The 18,721-nt window shown below is 42.7% G+C and overlaps 1 protein-coding gene across 1 annotated transcript in view; it reads right to left on the minus strand.

The window, feature by feature from the left end:
• DOCK1 (dedicator of cytokinesis 1) overlaps positions 1–18,721 on the minus strand; it is a 304,390-nt gene that overhangs the window by 83,160 nt on the left and 202,509 nt on the right. Inside the window, exons 30-32 of the mRNA XM_009892748.1 lie at positions 8,167–8,245; positions 7,423–7,523; positions 3,595–3,653 (exon numbers count right to left, since the gene is read on the minus strand). Of these exons, the coding sequence (XP_009891050.1) occupies positions 3,595–3,653; positions 7,423–7,523; positions 8,167–8,245 (239 nt within the window). The remainder of the gene's footprint in view (positions 1–3,594; positions 3,654–7,422; positions 7,524–8,166; positions 8,246–18,721) is intronic.

The raw sequence follows: 18,721 nt of genomic DNA on the forward strand, positions 1-18,721 counted from the left end.
TTTTTTTTTCCCCCGGGAGAGTGGGAACTCCCACGCAGAGACTCAAAATGCGACAAGTCCGGAAGAAAATTGAGGATTCTCTTCTGAAAACCAAATTGTGCAGCTGCTTTAAGAACCACAGGCAAAAAAAAAAGAAAAAGTATTCTTTGGAAGATGCAAAAACTTCCCCTTGCAGCGGCTTCTGCCTCGCCACGAGATGCGCTCCCCCCGACCGCTCCCACAGCAGAACAGACCCCATCACGCGAACCAAACCCAAGGAGCTCGCTTTATCGGCTAACGTGTGATTTTTATTTCCCAGGTTCTTCTAATTTAAATTGGGCCATAAAAAAACCCCACTGAATAATTTGCCAGCAACCTCACCTCTCACTTGGGTCAGCTCTGAACACGCATGACTAATTCAGAGAGTGTTATCCGTAATGACTCCTATTTATATAACGCTCCAAGTTCAGGTCTATTTTTAGCCTTGGCTTTCCTTCAACAACGTGAACGTCTCTGTCGAGACACCTTTTTGGATGCTGAGGACGTGGGGGGAAGGGCCGGGCGGGTGGGCAGCTTGCCGGAGGACAGCAGCAGCAGTAGCAGCAGCAGCAACAACCCATTTCACTTCGTCTTCAGGAATTTCACTTTTCCATCTCCCTCTCGCTGGTTCAGATGTCAACAATCAAAGCAATGTTCTCTGAGGTGGCTTTCCTTGACCACCTTTACCACAAGGACATTATTAACGGCAATACAATTTCTTTAACGTGTAACTGTTGAAACCATTAACCATTGAAAACGAGTACACATGACCTTGTGTCAAACTGTGTTTTGTGTATGTTAAACTGCATTACATCACGCTTTTAAGTGCACATATTTTGAATTCCCACATTTTCAAGACAGAGGCCACAGCTTGTTTTACGCTTCTCTGATACTTACTGTCTCATCGAGTCCTAAGGAGCTCCAGTTCCAACACGACAGTGACTCCAAATAATACATTATTTTGAAGTTCAGGTTGTGGTATGGAGGGAAAAAAGCCTACGGAGAGTAACGGCTGCTGGGTTTGGTGCACGCAGGAAAATAAAAGGCTTTCAGAGCTTTCAGAAAGGCAGAGCAGTGGGAGCTCGGCGCCCCGGGACACGGCTCCCCGAAACCCTCCTCAGTGCTGCTGCGTCGGAGCGCTCAAATCCAAAGCCGTCACCATCAAACCTAGCGGGGTATCAGCTACAACTGGGACTTAAATACAAAATCTGTCAGGCTGGATCTCTCACAGGTGGTTCCCCGTTTAAAACAAAAATCTTATTCCTAAATTACAGGTCTTAGAAGCGTGCGCACACAGCTAGTGTTGCTCTCCACTATACGTGCTCTCTCTTTTTCTTTTTTTCTACTTGTAAAGGTATGAATATTGCAGCCAACGCTGCATAAGAAACACGGACAAGGAGAAAACTTTTAGAATTTCTATTTTACTATTTAATTTCAGAAAATAAATTATACTCTCAGATGTGCCTTACAGCTACAGGACTACCTGGTCCCCGACGGGGGAGTTTTAACTCAGTAGGCATTATACGTTAATCATGGTACTTAGGAACAAAACCTGATGAGACAAAATATTAATTTTTGAGGCTTACCCATACCCTTTAATCCATAAATCAAAAGTCAGGGTTGTTTGGCTTCGTCATATCTTATGCACAATGGCATAGTCATAAAAATTATATGCAAGAATTATAGCTTTTCACTCCTGACTTTTTTTCTGAGCATATACATTAATAATTTGACTAATGTAGTGCAACTTCTAAGATAAAAGTGTCAAGCGCCCCCCAATCAATTCCCCCGCGGTGGTATGTCAGAATCCTTTCTTAATTGATGCTGTGACATACAGGAGATCGGTGAAGAGCCCGAAGTTGAACATGATCAGCATGGACTGCCTGTATTACAGAGAAGACAAGAAAAAGCAAGCTGCTCATTAGGAGAAGCACAAAGGCCGCCTCGGATTGGGGTCCTGCCTCCCATTTACCTTTCTCTCGCCGCTTTTGTTGGGAAGAGCAGTAATTTACCGCCTCCCTCAACATGTGAGATTTCAGCATTAATGATCCCAGCCACTTAGAGAATCACAGGCGTTAGAGCGAGAGGAGGTCACCGAGTCATCTACCTGGATAATCTCGGTTTATAAAAACTCTATTAAAAATAAAAAGGCTTTCGTGACAGCACAGAAAGCAATATCGAAGAAAACACCACCCCCCATGCCGATCGAGTCACAAAACTCCAGGGGAAATTACTATTAATGGTGAAAAACTGAATGCCAGAGCAACTAAATAACTTGTCCAAGAGCAGGCAGTGCCAGCGGCAGGAGGAAAAACCACGATGCGCTCCCCAGTCCCCACACTGAATAAAATAACCTCACGTAAGAGCAGCCAGATGTCTATCTACGTACGCAAACCCTTCTAAAATCTGCTCGGTAAATTCCAGGAAAAGCACAAGAGGTTTAAGAAACCGAAGATTTTAGAGGAATTAGTAAAGATAACAGCTGAGTACAGGGCTGTACGCCCGGAACGGGGAAGGATTTGGCTAATTGCTGAGGGGCTGTCAGCGTCCTGACGCCGCGTCAGGCACCACACCGATGTTATTAGCTGTCTGTCCAGTCACGCATCAGGTGTGTACCACGCTTTAATCCTTTCTCCAGCCCCTTAATTCACGAAAGATGCTTCTAATGAAAAGTGAACTCGGCTGCTCTCAGAAGCCTTTTCTCATCATCCCAGCAGAGCGGATGCAAACTCTGCGATAGCAAATACCGATGAACCCTTGCGTGCCCTTCTCTTATATATGCCGATTTTTTTTTCAAGTTTCAGCAACAACAGTTCAGCTAGAGATAGAAGTGAAGTGGCAAATGCATTTATTTCTGATAATTTAAGGAACTTTTGATAAAACTCAGGAGAGCGGAAGTGTCTCCGCTGTTAGGCTCAGGAAAATGCAATCTGGCAGATAAGTACACTCAGGTAACAGTAAATACTCAGTTTCTCACGAAATTCAATCCCCGTATAGCTAAATTACACCCACAGAACAGCGCAGACTTGAGATAGTCAGGTATGCCCAATTTACCTACGAACTCCAGGGATGCCCAAGTTCCCATTCTTTGCTCATCTCCCCGAGTCGCTCTCCTGCAGCCAAACAAGACTGAAAAACCAGACTTTAAATAGCACTTCCAGGCTAAGTTGCTGATACCCCTTGGACACACTCATTTTGCTACAGTCCCAGTTACTGCATCCACGGGTATCTGTGTGTATATATATGCCTATACATATATGTGCGTGTACATATATATTTAAGCAGAAAAAAAACCCCACATTCAACAGGTATTACCATAACAATTTATTTCCATTTAGCCTGAGGTTGGACACCATGAAAAAACAGAAGATAGCTAAACATTGACTACAGTTGTATATCTTCCCAGATGGCAAAATAAGCACGCAGAGGAAGCTCTAGTTTTGAAATCACCTGCTTTTTAAATTCCCTCTGGAAGCCTAGCATTATTTCAAGAGAAAGCAAGTTCATTTCACCTCTAATTTGGTTTAGACAAACACCGAGTGAAAGCATTAAGCAATAAGTGCTCAGGCTACTTACCCAGGTTATACCACATGTCCCTGATTTCAAACCCAATCTGCCTTCTCATATCACCGTACCTTAAAAAGGAAAATAAACCCACCATTAAAAAAAAAAAAAAAAAAAAGAGAATCAAAATACCAATAAGCAGAAACATTTCAGTTCAAAATCTGATTGGCATTCAAAGAGATTTGAAATTACAGAGCAGGTTCTCCAAATCCAACCCATTCAGTAGGATGAGCCGGACTCCCTCGCCAGCTCGGCGATGCTCCCGCAAACGTTGGACATTGCCAAATAACCCTCTTCCAGCAGCTTCTGCTCCTCACCTTGTGTGACTTGCTCTCCCTCAAAAGACCTCAAATTTCAATTTCTGTGGTCATACTTACTAAAGGAAGGACACGCACTCGACATTTACCTGTGCAAAACCTCTCTTTGCCGTGTTTTCAGATTACCTAACCGTCCTTCAGGACACTGGGTGGTCACAGAGATTATTTGTGAGCATCTTCTATTTTTCAAACAGTAATGGCTGGAGGAAGCGTAACAGAGAGCTTCGCAGCCTAAGGCTGTATTTTATTTTTATACACCTTCTTAGCATAGCATTGTCCTACAAAATACAACAAGGACCATCGTGTGACAACTTGTACCTCGACGCGCAAAATTGGGAAGAGGAGGTTTCTATGTTCCGAGGGGATTTGGTGTCCTGCCTGGCCTCGACCAAAAGCGAGCGGTGCCAGCTAATGACCGAGGGCGGAGGGGGGAGCCCACCCTTCAGCATCGCCACTGCCCCCCCTCTGCTCTGCTGCAAACGCGGTGGCACCAACACCTCCCATCTCCCATCAGCCTTATTTTAATCCGCCCCCCCCTCTCCACGTTAATACCGGGAAAGCGTAACGAATGGAAAACATCCGATTGTCTTCATTAATGAGGGGATCAGAACCATAATGAGCAAATATATAAGAATGTATTTGCTACACAGAATATTTGTATGTTAAAGATCATTACTTAACTAACAAGATTAGGAAAGTGGTAATATCTGGCAACTTGTGGGATTTCTGTGGGATAATACTGAGATACCCTATCATTAATACGGATTAAAGAGATTCTTCTGCATCATTAAGAACCTGTTATTATCTAATGCTTAAACACAATGTTTAGCAAAACCTACAAATTACAATAATTAAATTTTTAATTATTAAATATTTGACATACTAATTGAAATATATACTTAAAAAGATGGGTGAGTGTGATACTGGATTAACCGATTAATTATATCCCTTTGGCACAGAACCGGTAGCGGTTTCACATAGCAATTAAAAGTTAGTGCTTCCAGACCATACATTTATTGCATCTTGAAGAATTTATGGTCTTGATCTCTGTCTCCAAAACACGATTAAACTGAAAATAACAACTTGTAAAATCATTATAAACAGAGATTTATAATTTAGCAAACTTCATTAAGTAACCGCTTCAAATGACTTGATCTATTTACTTATATTAGCAGAGACAAATGTCTGCTGATTTCCTGAATTCCTTCAGCGAGCTGTACTGCTCCGTTTAATATAAAAATCACTTGAAGAAAATTTCTGCCGAAGGTTCCAGTCCTCACAAAGAGGAATATCAGTCCGCAAATACATTTGACGGTATTTTCCAGTCCAATTACAGCTCAGCTGTTGTTTTTTCGTTCAGGAGTCGGATCTGAACTACAATGCCCCATAGATGCAGACCAACGTCGGACAGAGAGCGAGGGGAGACCGACGGCAGCCCCGGCTTTGATCGCTCTGCTGGCTAATCGATTGGAGCGCTCTGCCTTTTGCAAATATCCTTTATACTCTTAATTACAAAAGTGAAATTGCATCACTGGTCCCATCTTGCACAAAACCATTTCGTCCCATAAATTCTAAATATAATGAAATAAAACTTACCTGGCTCTACAAAACCACCTCGATTTCCTCTTGCAAATGCATAACTATAATGTTATTTATGATATTTATAGCACAAGTGCAAACGCCTGAGCTCTGCTTGACATCACTTTTGCACTGAACTTGTAAATATTCCTGTTTCATCAAGGAAGCCCCACGAGTCACACGTACATATATTGGCTCATGCAGTGCTTAAAAATTCTGTTTCAACACTCAGATACAGCACAGTTTCCAAAAGAAGCTCCTCAAAACTCACGATGGAGTGGACGAGTTCGAAGGGGAAAACTTTGGTGCCAAAAAAAAAACCAAACCAAAAGATAGGGCACAGAGCCCTGGTTTTTCTGGTCAAAGCCCACGACCTACACAGCGACAGCAAAAAGCCTTCTCGTGGCAGCATTGATAAACTCTACCCGTTCTCACCGTGATCTCTCTCAGCATAATAATAGACAAAAAGGCTTCAGTGTAGAAGGTGAAGGTGGGTTGCATCAAAAGAAGTGCGGCCAGCAGACCTAAAGGAGGTGATTCTGCCCCCCTATTCCACACCTGGAGTACTGCGTCCCGCTCTGCAGTCCCCAACATAAGAAGGACATGGACCTGTTGGAGCACGTCCAGAGGAGAGCCACGAGGATGATCCGAGGGCTGGAGCACCTCTCCTATGAGGAGAGGCTGAGAGAGTTGGGGCTGTTCAGCCTGGAGAAGAGAAGGCTCCGGGGAGATCTTATTGCGGCCTTCCAGTACCTAAAGGGGCTCCAGGAGAGCTGGGGAGGGACTTTTTACTGGGGCATGTAGTGACAGGACGAGGGGGAATGGCTATAAACTGGAAGAGGGCAGGTTTAGATTAAACATTCGGAAGAAGTTTTTCACTGTGAGGGTGGTGAGGCACTGGCACAAGTTGCCCAGAGAGGTTGTTGAGGCCCCATCCCTGGAGGTGTTCAAGGCCAGGCTGGAGGTGGCCTTGGGCAACCTGGGCTGGTGGGAGGTGTCCCTGCCCAGGGCAGGGGGGTTGGAACTGGATGATCTTCAAGGTCCTTCCAACCTAAACCATTCTATGATTCTGTGATTCTTTCTCTACATAGATCCATAATGTACACTGTACACACAAGGAGTCTGAGCTACACTTGCTCAGGGAATCAGGTTTGAAACTCCCCATTTTTGTGCATTATCTGTGGGATCGTGATTGCCCGTGGGAACAACCCGCTTTTGCAGGCGCTCTTTACAAATATAGTGACACAGAAAGAGAACCCACACGCCGTATGCAAAAACACATAACCGGTTCAGCGTTTAGTTAATTAATGATGAGGTCCACTACACTGGAACCCCAATGAAATTTAGGAGAAATGCATACGGTTAAACAAAATATTCATGCGCCAGTCTTTTTTTGCAGTCTTTTTTCTTTTGACAGGTTTCATTTGCTGTGGGATTCCGAACAGCAATCGGGTAGTTCAAGCTCCCCGTTCAGAGGTAGGCAATGTAATCCCTTTTAACCAAGAAAGCATACACGACTGCAGTTATACAAACCCTTTCTTCAGGGATATCGCAGCGAAACTGGCTGTAGTTAACAAAAATTCACTCTAAAAGGCCATTTGGGATTAAGCAATAAAGAGCACACGTAAAATGAGATTAGAATAAGCACAAAGCTAAAGCGATTTAAAAATTCAGTTTTATAATATGTTAATACATCTGAAAAGTCTTGACTTTATGAACATCCTGCAGTATAAAATACTGTCTTCATCAGTAATGAATCATGTAATTTAGATCTTGATTCAAGGGTAGAAACACATGCGATACTTGATTCATGTTTTTAAAACCAACCTTTCATTATACCATGATTGCATCTCAATTTGAATGGGTTTAGCTAAGAAACTAAACTAAAATTATGTTAATAGACCTCAAGTTCTTGTCCATGATTTAGATGACGAATAGGACTTACTTGTTAAGTATTTTTGCTCTTTTAGCACTTGAAAAATTCTCCAGTTGTAAAGACTCTTGTGTGAGAAAAGCAACAGCCAGGTGGAAGTAGTTGTTCCAAAGCTGAAAGCCCCCAAAACGACAAGAATAGACACCATTAATTCTCTGAAATGTTTTTCTGCGCACCTACAAAACACCTCAGAAGTATCTAAATTATGCACATAAATATTTAAAAGCGAAAATAACAGACACCACAGAGACGGCGTTTCTTGGTATATTCTTAGTACATCTCCTCGTTGTGTTTACGTTTCCCATCTCCAAATCCTAATCGATCGTGTTTTGATGATTCAAGTAAAATTACATGTGAACACATAAATACAAAAAAAAAGGAAGAGAAGGATCTTGAGCTAGAAGTGACCTAAACCAGCACGTTCCTCCTCAGCAGGGCACTCGGGCTCCACATTTGAGGCAAGAATTCTGCTAAAGCATCTGCTGCAGAAATGGGGAGGACGCCCCTTTTCGCTGTTCCTGAAGGAAAGGAGGAGTTTTCTGCGATGCTCTGGGGGAGATTTGTTGCTTTTCTATGACAAGACCCACAAGACACCAATGGATCGTACACACCTGCTGAGCCTAAAATGACTGAACTGGGCTAACTGGTCACCCGGGGTTCACGACAACACATACATACACCAAAACTATGCGTTTAGGGCAGAAATTTATTATAACATTAACATTAGTCCCCAAGACACTGGTGGTTTTTTCTTACCTGTAACTCAAAGTTGGCTTGATCGAGAAATTTTTTGTTGAGCATATCTGCATACTGATTAATTGCTCGCAGGAAGACTCTGAAAGATCAAGAGAAAATTACATAATTACACACTCTTCTGTGGTACCTTTGTACATTTGGCATCCCAATTAGAGAAAAATCTGAGTCTGTCTGGAAAGTGAAAGTCGTAGCTGTTACTTGAAAAGCAGTGCGATCTCACCACTGGTAAGTATACAGAATTATATGCAGATGTTCTCAAAATTAATCAAGTAAATTAGCATACGCTGAAACACAAGGAATGTTTTGGATAAAATCACTTGCCTTTAAAATATCTCATGACAATCAAGAGGTCATTAACTATTCAGTTTATTAGAAAAAAAGTCTATACATTTTTAAAGTTACAGCCTCGTGGTGGTGTATCTAACCTGGATCTGCACTTGGCTGTAGTTTAACTCAAGTAAAACATGTCTGAACACGTGCAGCAAACACTATTTTACTTATGGCACAATAACACATAAAAATGCCGTTGAAGGACAATCTTCAAAACGTTGTTCACTGTTCTACTTCTGAAATGCTAATTTAGTACCCAGCGTAGTTTATTGCTTTTCTGAAAAGGATGCTTCCTAAATTGCACCAGGAGTTGCCTTGACAAGCTTTAAAAATAAAACCAAATGGTATAGTGTAAGTAGGTCACTACATATTCATGGTGCTGAAAAGTAAACATATTATTCTTTGGTACCCTAATCTCCATTTTCAAAATAAACATTAGATTCCTCCTGAAAACTTCAAATTTATGCTAGGAAACTGCCAGCTAATGCCCAGACAAATGAGCTTGTCTTTTAAGCAGACTGGGGTAGAGATTTATGGCTCCCGAAAGTACCAGCAACGATAAAGCCCACTCATGACATGTATTACTCTCCTCCCTTCCATAATAGCAATCTGTAAAAAGAGAGTTCACTATCAAATGCAAATAACAAACTTAATCTTTCTACAGGATGACAAACAAATATCAGAATTATTTAAAACAAACCAGCAGAGGCAGTTAGAAAGATCTTTTACTGAATTTAAGATACCTAGTGATCTCTATCCTGAAAAAGATTCATATTGAGCTAAATGTTTGGCAACCCAAGAGAAATGAAGCCTCTAGATAACACACGGGCATCGGGATGCTAAGAGAGATTATTTATGTATACTAACTTAATAAAACAAGGCAAAAATTTTGATGCCGCTGGGATGTATCTGTGCGATAAAGTCAGATCGCACCCAGAGTAGTGTAGTGGAGGTGAAGGAAAGTATCCAAACGTGAAAATAAAAATTAAATTTATAAAAGAAAATACAAAAGAAAATCTAAAAGACAAAAGAATACGTAAACCAAATGATTACGTGGGAAAAATAAATGCATACATATATGTAGGTGTACACACATCCATACATTTTCCAATATTACTCTTTACAGCTCAGATGCCACAGGCGTCTGCGCACCCGCACCCAGCACACGCAGAGATGCATTTCAGGAACAGCACTTCTGCACGTTTTTCACCAGTATCTTTGTCAGAAGAAAAGAACTTTATTAGGATATTTTATAAATGGGGTGAATTCCGCGTACACAACAATACACTGCAGATACATGCATTTTAGATCTATGATTCAATTACTGAGCTGTAGCATATACTAAGATTGAAACTGAAGCTATCCATGTAATCAGAACATCAAGAGCTTGGTATGTAGACTTATACCCTGTTTTGTGGTTTTAAAGTCTGATAATACTATGAGATCCGTAAGTCTTCTAGAAGAATTAGTAATTTAACATAGTAGGAAAGGCCATCTAACGCTCCTTGCCTTATGAAGATAAAATCAGTTCCAATACAGGGAGGATTATGCCTACAATTTAATTATGTTGCCTCAAGGCATCACCGTAATGCATTCAATCTGCTCCATCTAATTAAGCTTTCGAACAATCTCATTACTTTATATACCATTATTTTTCTTTAAATTGTAACTCTCATTTTTCCCCTATATTAATTCTAGTGCGTACCAATAAAGAACAAATAACGCAGAATGTACTGTACATTGCAGCTGCAAAAGGACCAAACCACGGCACATCTGTTAAACCGTAGCTGTAATTAAACAACCCCATCCTCTCGCAGCCCGTGCGCCACCTCTCTCCTCGGGCTGCTTTAGGAAGGTCGGTATTCCTTCCAACTTCCTACAAAAGGACATCAAAAGAAGAGACGCAGAGATTTAAGTGTTGATTTTTGAATTATTCAAACCCCATTTTAATTTTGATTTCATTTCATGGCACACTCCATCCCTCCGCTACTGGATAAAACACTTCCTAACGTACGCCACTGAAGAAAGCCCAGTTCTTGTCCCACTGAAAGGTAACAATATTTTACTGTAACAGCATATCTTCAGTTGCAAATCAAACGTAAGTCAATGAGGATTTTGTGCCTGTTTCCACCAGTACCGAATGGATTTGTGGAAATATTGACAGTTCCTTTACTACAACACGGGGGGCAGCCAACTATGCCTACTCCAGATCATGGTCCTGCAGAGTCAAACATGACTGGGACGGCACACTAGCAGTCAGATCCACCCTGAATAATCCAGATTTAACTCAGGAAAAGGGAAGTTATGAAGTAAATTAATCAGCAACCAATTTAAGTACCACAATCTCCCGGCACAACCAAAGTCAGTGGAATGACCTTCTCGTGGCTAAGCTCGCGGCTCACATCCAGTGCCAAGAGGAAACAGCAAAATCACGATGATTTTTACCTGATGAGGTTAATTTTAAGAATAGAGACTGCATTTTGCATAAATATAGTTCTCTATCAGGCTGAGATGGCGGACTACCACTCTGTGTACTCCTGCCCACCTCGTCATCTCTTCCATACCGGCACAAGGGTGAGGAGGGCTGGCAGCTGAGAAAAAAGGTAAGTATTTCAAACACCACCCTGTGAATGAGCTGCAATTCGGTCAAAAAGAATCAGAAGTAGTAACAACAGAGAAAGGGCTGCAGGGCAAAAGTAAGCTGGTTAGGTTGGCATCGCTTCACCGTTCTGGTACGACGCTCAGTCCTATGGTTAATCAGACAGAAAGGTAACTACCCTGAAGAGATCACGTGGATAGAAAACAATTTTGCTCGATGAACTCTCAGCTATAATCTAAGAAACGGTACGTTATCGCCTGTGAAGTTTGCTGCAACTCAGGAAGGTAACAACGGTTCCGGTTTACGCTCAAATAAAATCCAAAACACACTCCGGGTGTCAGCTTAATCCTCCTCCTCCTCCACCAATGCAGGTACTGCCATTTTTCAGTAACTTCACTGGCAAAGTTAGAGAAACTGAAAAAACTGAGGGAAATGTGGCTCTTCAGAATAGGCAGAATTAAACCAAAAGAAGAAATTGGCTGCTGCTGACACGCGTAAGGGTGGAAGGTGTGCTCGGACATCCCAGGGCCAACAGACAAGTAATCAAATCTATCTCCTGTGCTGAGATGGAGAACATCAATCTGCAGCGGCATACCTTATCTTGTTGCAATTAATAATGAAGATTAGCTTCCAGTTGCGTGTGCCTAAAAAGAAGTGCTCTTCTTGAAGTTCGGTTTCCGTTAACAAAGAATACATTATTCGTGTCAAGAAGAGCCACAAAAGTTAAACCTCGAAAAAGAGAGAAGTTCAGAGACTGGAACCGATCACGATGTACTCTGCTACAACACCGAGAATGTCACACACAGCAACAAAATCTAACGCTAACATATTGGAGAAGATTTGTTAGACAAAAGACTTTATCAACCCAATTAAAAGAAGGAAATTAACATTTCCTGTGATGGGATTGGAATAGAAGGAATATGATTACAGAAGGAAGTCACTTCAGGATATATGGAAGGAAGAATGACCACGGCTAAAGGGCACAAGTATCTACCAAATAACACAATTAACATCCTGGACAGATGAGGTTTATGTGTGCGAAGCCCCTGGGGATGAGCGGCGCTGGGGATGGCTCCGAACGCATCAGCAGCTTTCTGGTGTTTCTGCTGTTGTAGCTCAGTCCTGTGAGTCAGCGACTGTCCTTTTACTCCGTGTTTAGACAGCTTCCATCACAGTGAGGTCCTACACCACCAGCGGGTTTTCTTGGTATTTTCTGTATTTCCTGGTAAGCCACTTTATCAGTTCTCCCTAAGCCAGATGAAGGAACAAGGAATTGCACTAACACAGTGGAAGACTGCAAAGGTGTGTTAGTCATCGAACCGCAGAATCATTTTGGCGGAAAGAGACCTTTAGGATCATGAAGTCCAACTGTTAACCCGGCACTGCCAAGTCCACCATGAACCCATGTCCCTCAGCACCACGTCTACCCGGCTTTTAAATACCCCCAGGGATGGCGACTCCACCACTGCCCTGGGCAGCCTGTGCCAGTGCTTGACAACCCTTTTGGGGAAGAAATTCTTCCTATTATCCATCCCCTGGTGCAACTTGAGGCCATTCCATCTTGTCTTACCGCCTGTTCCTTGGGAGCAGAGACTGCTCCCCTCGCTACCCCCTCCTTTCAGGGTGCTGTAGAGAGATAAGGTCTCCTCTCAGCCTCCTCTTCTCCAGGCTGAACACCCCCAGGGCCCTCAGCCCCTCCTCACCAGACGTGTGCACCAGACCCCTCACCAGCTCCGTTGCCCTTCTCTGTACACACTCCAGCACCTCAATGTCTTTCTTTAAGGGTGGTGAGGCACTGGAACAGGTTGTCCAGAGAGGCTGTTGAGGCCCCATCCCTGGAGGTGTTCAAGGCCAGGCTGGACATGGTCTTGGGCAACCTGGGCTGGTGGGAGGTGTCCCTGCCCATGGCAGAGGGGTTGGAACTGGATGATCTTCAAGGTCCTTTCCAACCTAAACCATTCTATGATTCTTGTTGTGAGGGGCCCAAAACTGAACACAGTACTTGAGGTGGGGCCTCACCAGTGCCCAGTACAGAGGTGCTGACTCAGATGGTGGGGTGTAAAAGAGCCGAGCACGAACGTGCCACCAGCCTGCAAAAGGCTCAGTCCGGGTTCCGTTAGGATAACAGTCCACTGGGAGACAGGAAATATTTCTTCTCATCTACTTGGCCCTGGCAAGGCCTCGGCTGGAATATTGTTCAGTGGAAGTCACCACACTTCGAGAGTGACAAAAATATGGCCGAGAGCTCAATGAGGGAAGCAAGAGGACAGGAGATACAGAAAACCATGGCTGAGGCTAGACATTAGGAAATACTTTGTGATGCTAACGAGGGGTCATCAAGAGCAGAAATTCTCAAAAAAAAACCCCAACAGAACAAACAAAAGAGGTTAAGCAAACACCTGTGCTCTGGTGGGGTATCATTCACCTTGTCCTGCCTTGGATTAGTCCTAATTTCTTCAGTAATTTCTCCCTATTTATGGCTCTCTATCCAGAATCGATAAATCAATTCATACGCTGCTGATTCAAGCCATGAACTAACCTCAATTGCTGCTACTGAGTTCTCGGTATTTTTACTGTTATTGATTATTAATCGCTTCCAACAGGCCCATAGGTGGTTAACTGGTTTGTGGATGCACGCTTAGAGATTGCTCCACCAAACACTGCAAAAATTAATGGCTTGACTCTTCGCAGAGAGGCTCTTTTTCCTACAAAGAACTTCACTGAATCCAGGAGGCTGTTCAAATATATCAAATCTAGACTTCAACTGGCGATAATAAATGAAGAAGGGACAAAGGGATTCAATTTATAAGTGTAACAGTAGTCACTGTGCCAAACAAGTCTTTTTTTGTTTTGTTTTTTTTTTTTTCCTCAGGTACAGTCGGTTTTTCTTCCTCCATTCTCTCTTCTAATTAGTCAAGTGCCCTGATTTGCTTGTTCCCTCATGTTTAAAAATATTCTATGCCCCATTTTCCTTCATTCAGCTTCTCACATCAGCGGAAAGTATCTGCAAAAGCTCCAGGAGCCGAGCAAAGCTGGGAGCCGCACCATGCTGCAACACACCTCTCATCAGGTAACGCACACGCAGATCAAACCGCCTCTGCAGAAAGACTTTTCTGGAGAAATAATTGAGAGAGAGATCTTGCGAAAGTAGAAACATTCTTACAATATATTCCATTTTGTACATTATTCAGTCAGCTTTAGCGCCCAGGGATGCTGATTTACACCGTAAGCACTTAGGCAAAATACTTAGGACAGGAAAATATGAAACAATGCAACCTCTAAATGTACTCCCTCATACTTTTCCTGAAGTGAAGAATCAAAAGTAGAAGGACGCAGGAACGAACGAATGGCTTCCGCAACGACAGAATAATTATCTAAACAAGAATATACAGATACAGCTTAAAATAATTTAGGTTTAGCTGATAATTCAATAAAAGAAAGGGAATTTGGAGGGAGGTTATAAAAGGCACTATTATGATGTCATTTCAGTTAATTTAGATGGAAGGATAATGAATGCTTTATTACAGCTGATCAGCCTTCCTGCACATCATCATGCTTCCCATGCTCGAGCTTCTGCTTCGCTGGGAGACAAATTTACTGTGCTTATGTGAGACAGACTACTCTTATCTTGTCAGGCTGCGTATGAAACAACAGACCTAGACCTTGAAATCCCAAAGCAAACCCCAAACCTGAGCAGACGCTCACTATAGCATGAATAGCGAAACCTTCTTTTAAACAGCAATCATTTCAAACACCTTCAAATTCTTTTGCAACTTCTCAGCGTTGCAGAGCACGGTTAAGTTTGAAACAACTTTTTACTTACATATGAATTAAAACTGGTATTTTAATATACTCCTATAACCACTTCTCTACTGGCACTGCATACAGTATGGTGACTCTCCAATTATTTTAACCCTGGAATACAGAGAATACGTAGTGACCTCACGTGAGTAGTTTGTACGAGTCAAATGAAAGTCAAACTCACTAAAATGAGTGAGCATGAAGGTAGCTGCCCTCCGTGCATCTCCCCCCAGTTTCCTCCCTTCCCAAATTCTCTCTCTTTTCTCTTCTGGTGATGTTATTATCCTTCACCCGTCTTCACACCTCCAGACCTGACAATACCAGGCCCACACAAGGTTTCCAAAGTCCTTTTCATTTTACGCTTCTGTATGTGATACTTCTCTCTCCAGTCTACCTCTGTTTCTCTTTAAAAACAAACATAAATGTTTAAAAGATTCCTTGTAATATCCCCTAATTCATCAGGCTAAAGAGCAGTGAAAACTAAAAAATAAGAAACAAAAACCCTGATAATTTATTTTCTTTTGAATTACAATTCCTGGTCTGACTATGATAACAGCACCGAGTAATCCCAATGAAGACTTGCTCCTAAATACTTACATTAGCATAATCTTCTCATAATGTCTGCTCCACACTGGCACAGGTGCACCATGTCACTTTATTAACCTATTTTCTAATAAATATTTCAGAAAAGGTTTTAGCATATTATCTGTAATCACTGACACCTCTTTCCTAATTTATATTCCGTGCTGTGTGTCCTCTGAAACAATGGGGACAGATGAATGAAAAATAACTGCAAGTTACGAAATTCTGAAGGACAAACTTGCGGTCTGACTACCAATAATAGATACCAGAGAGCAGGCACAACGCATTATTTTCCAAAACCACCTTTGCAGTACAGCCATCTCGCACCTTAAAATCAAATTGACTGAAGAACCCTGTCAGAACAGACAGGTAAGAGCGTTACACCATCGGACAATGAAATGATGAATGTTTACAGAAATCAACAGTATAAAAAAGGGTTGGATTTCCAGCCCATTCAAACGTCCTTGCAGACGTATTCTGCCTGCCCAGCAGCTGGATGGATCTACGCTGATACACAATCCCCCTCAGATGGGACTAAAATCTAAAACCGACAGGACGTCCCGGCACGAAAAGCATCCTTAGCATGAGGCCAGCACCAACGCAACGCTCAACCTGAAGTGTAGTTGTCTGTCTAACAGACTTGGAGTAGAGTCAGAGGAGCACAGAGATGCTGAGGTTGGAAGGTGCCTCTGGAGGTCTCTGGTCAAACTGGAGCAGGTGGCTCAGTTGGGTTTTGAGTGCCTCCAAGGATGTGGACCTCCCTGGGCAACCTCCTTGGACAACCTGTGGCAGGATCTGACTGCCCTCGCTCTCCTCCTTTCTTGACCACCACTCCGAAGTCTGGGCTGCAGTTTCTTGATGACTTTCAGAGTGCACAAAAGAAGAAGCTTTAGACTTCTATAATCATTTTCAAAAGCACCAGTAAACTTTGTCTCTTGAAATTCTACCTAAGATGTAACTCCAGCCACGGATATAACCTTACATACTAAATTTCGCCACCTAGGGAATTTTATGAGAGAGTAATAAAACCTTGGAAATAGTGTTTTCTAATGGAAATGCTAGAAGACAATTTAATTTCGGAGTTTTTAGCTGAGGCTACAATACTGGGAAAGTAGCGTCAATTGCAAATGGACAGCATTAGTGTTCCCCTAACCCAAAAGCTGATATTCTAAAGGGAGAAGACATACTGAATTCAGGGAGACTGTTTCTTATTATGGCAGTTGGCAAAAACTTGCAAAGCATCTTCTAATTTAAAACAAACGTAATTTGTTGTAGTGCTGCTGGAAGAAATCTCTGCAATCAGGTTAGCTATTAAACACGCACTTTTCATTATCATGCGCTGCTCAATAAAATGCAGAAAGTCTTTGCTACGGTACCGATATCATCACCTTCCCTTCCTGAGGTTATTTGCTCAAAATTTGTTTATTTGCTCTTCCAAGCAAGCGTGCAGTCACAGAGGACACCTCCACAGGCGCTCACTCGCCTCACCTGGTGGCCAGGGCTGGTGGATCTCTCCCTGGGCTTCACCACCCAGCTCTGCTGGCAGCCTCGTGCTTTCATGGGCCAACAGCTGCTGTGGTTTCAGGGGAGACTAAACCTGGCTCTGCCCTGCCAAACTCAGCAGGAACATGGCTTTCCCCATACCCACTCCACGCAAGACGCCTATGGGCCGTCAACAATTCAAGAGGAAAGTCTCTTCAAAGATGTCATCTTAGTTCTTTTTTTGACTTGACCTGGGATGGGAATTCATCTAGTGGTAAAAATCAACACAACAGAAGATTTATTTTTTTTTTCCTACCACACTGCTTTTGAAAGAAGCATTCAGTTTGGGAAGAGAAATACTTAAAAAAAGAGAAGCAACTGATGGGAAGTTTGAGAAAGGACGTCGCAGGCAAATTTTCCTGTCAAGCGTGAAAGTTCTGACTGAATTTGGCCAGAAGTTGACAGTGTCTCACGGTTTGCAGCATGGGAACCTCCCTCGTTTTCTGCTGACAGCACTGTCCTTTGTAACTCACCCATTTCCATACCTAGATGTGAATACAGATTAAGGCTACTTTAGGTAATTACGGATAAATCAATAGAATCGATCCCCTACGTTTCAAATTCTTCGGCGTTTTCATCAATCTTGCAATCAATTGTTACGACAATTGCAGCTGGCTAAACAAATGTCATAACGTTCCTTGAAAAATAATCTCAGTTTTTCTTGTGGGTTTTTAATTACTTTATCAAAGTCCATCACAGACTACTAATGAGGAAAAAGAAAGCAATCTGCAGACCAAAGAAGCGTCCAAAGGTTAGTTTAACACCTCTTCAGTGCTGCTGGGGTCATAAATCGGGTGTGCTCAGCAACTCCAATTTGAGGAGAGGCCTCTTCTCTTTGTCCATCACCCAAAACGTGAAGTTCACCGTGACGCCTGATGGCAGAAAGTTTCCACGGGAGCTAAAAAGAACTTGGCTTTTAGCCCTATGCCTTACTATCCCTTTCATCACCTAACTACCAAGAATCACAGACACAGAGACACTGTCCACAAGAGCTGAACTTTCATAAAATTAGGATCCACCTCCCCAACAAACACACACACACATGAAGCGACTCCCTGGGAAGAGGTTAAATGCGATTTCTTGCAATAGATGAGAACGATAAACCCCCGCAGCTGCTCTGCCTCGCTGTTCCAAGGATGCTCATGCGGCTGACAGCCTCGTGAAGGGATCACTAACGCTGGTAAAGTAAAAAAAAAAACAACCTTACTGGAGCTTTAGGTAAGCCTGCGTTTGATCCAAAGCGTGGCTCTCAGATATTAAAGTGACACCAAACATTTTAAGAAGGCAGTGGGGTACGTGAGGGAGAGAGCGAAGCGAGACGAGAACAGGGCTCGTCTCCTGTACGGACTATTGCTCGCCTAACCCAGCTATTAACCTTTGGACGAGATCAGTGGTTTGCTATTCTTTTAATTTCACTTTCAGGCTCCTGTCTGATACTGTTTGTAGCAAGGAGACAGGACTGGAATAAATGATTGGGTACGATGCTTCTATCCCTGCCCGTAACAGAAATCTCCCAGCACAACGCCCATCGGGAGCCCGTCCCCACCGCCGTTATTGGCAGGGTTTTTGGCTCCCATGGCAAGAGTTAGCGTACCCTGCATACAGAGAAGCAGTCACAGATGATACAGCACAAATGTCGGGCTTGAAGGGCAGATAACAGTATAACATTTATAATCTGGTGTGGTTTGTTGGTTTTTTTTT

The sequence above is a fragment of the Charadrius vociferus genome, unplaced genomic scaffold (assembly GCF_000708025.1).
Source record: "Charadrius vociferus isolate BGI_N301 unplaced genomic scaffold, ASM70802v2 scaffold38, whole genome shotgun sequence".
Lineage (NCBI taxonomy): Eukaryota > Metazoa > Chordata > Aves > Charadriiformes > Charadriidae > Charadrius > Charadrius vociferus.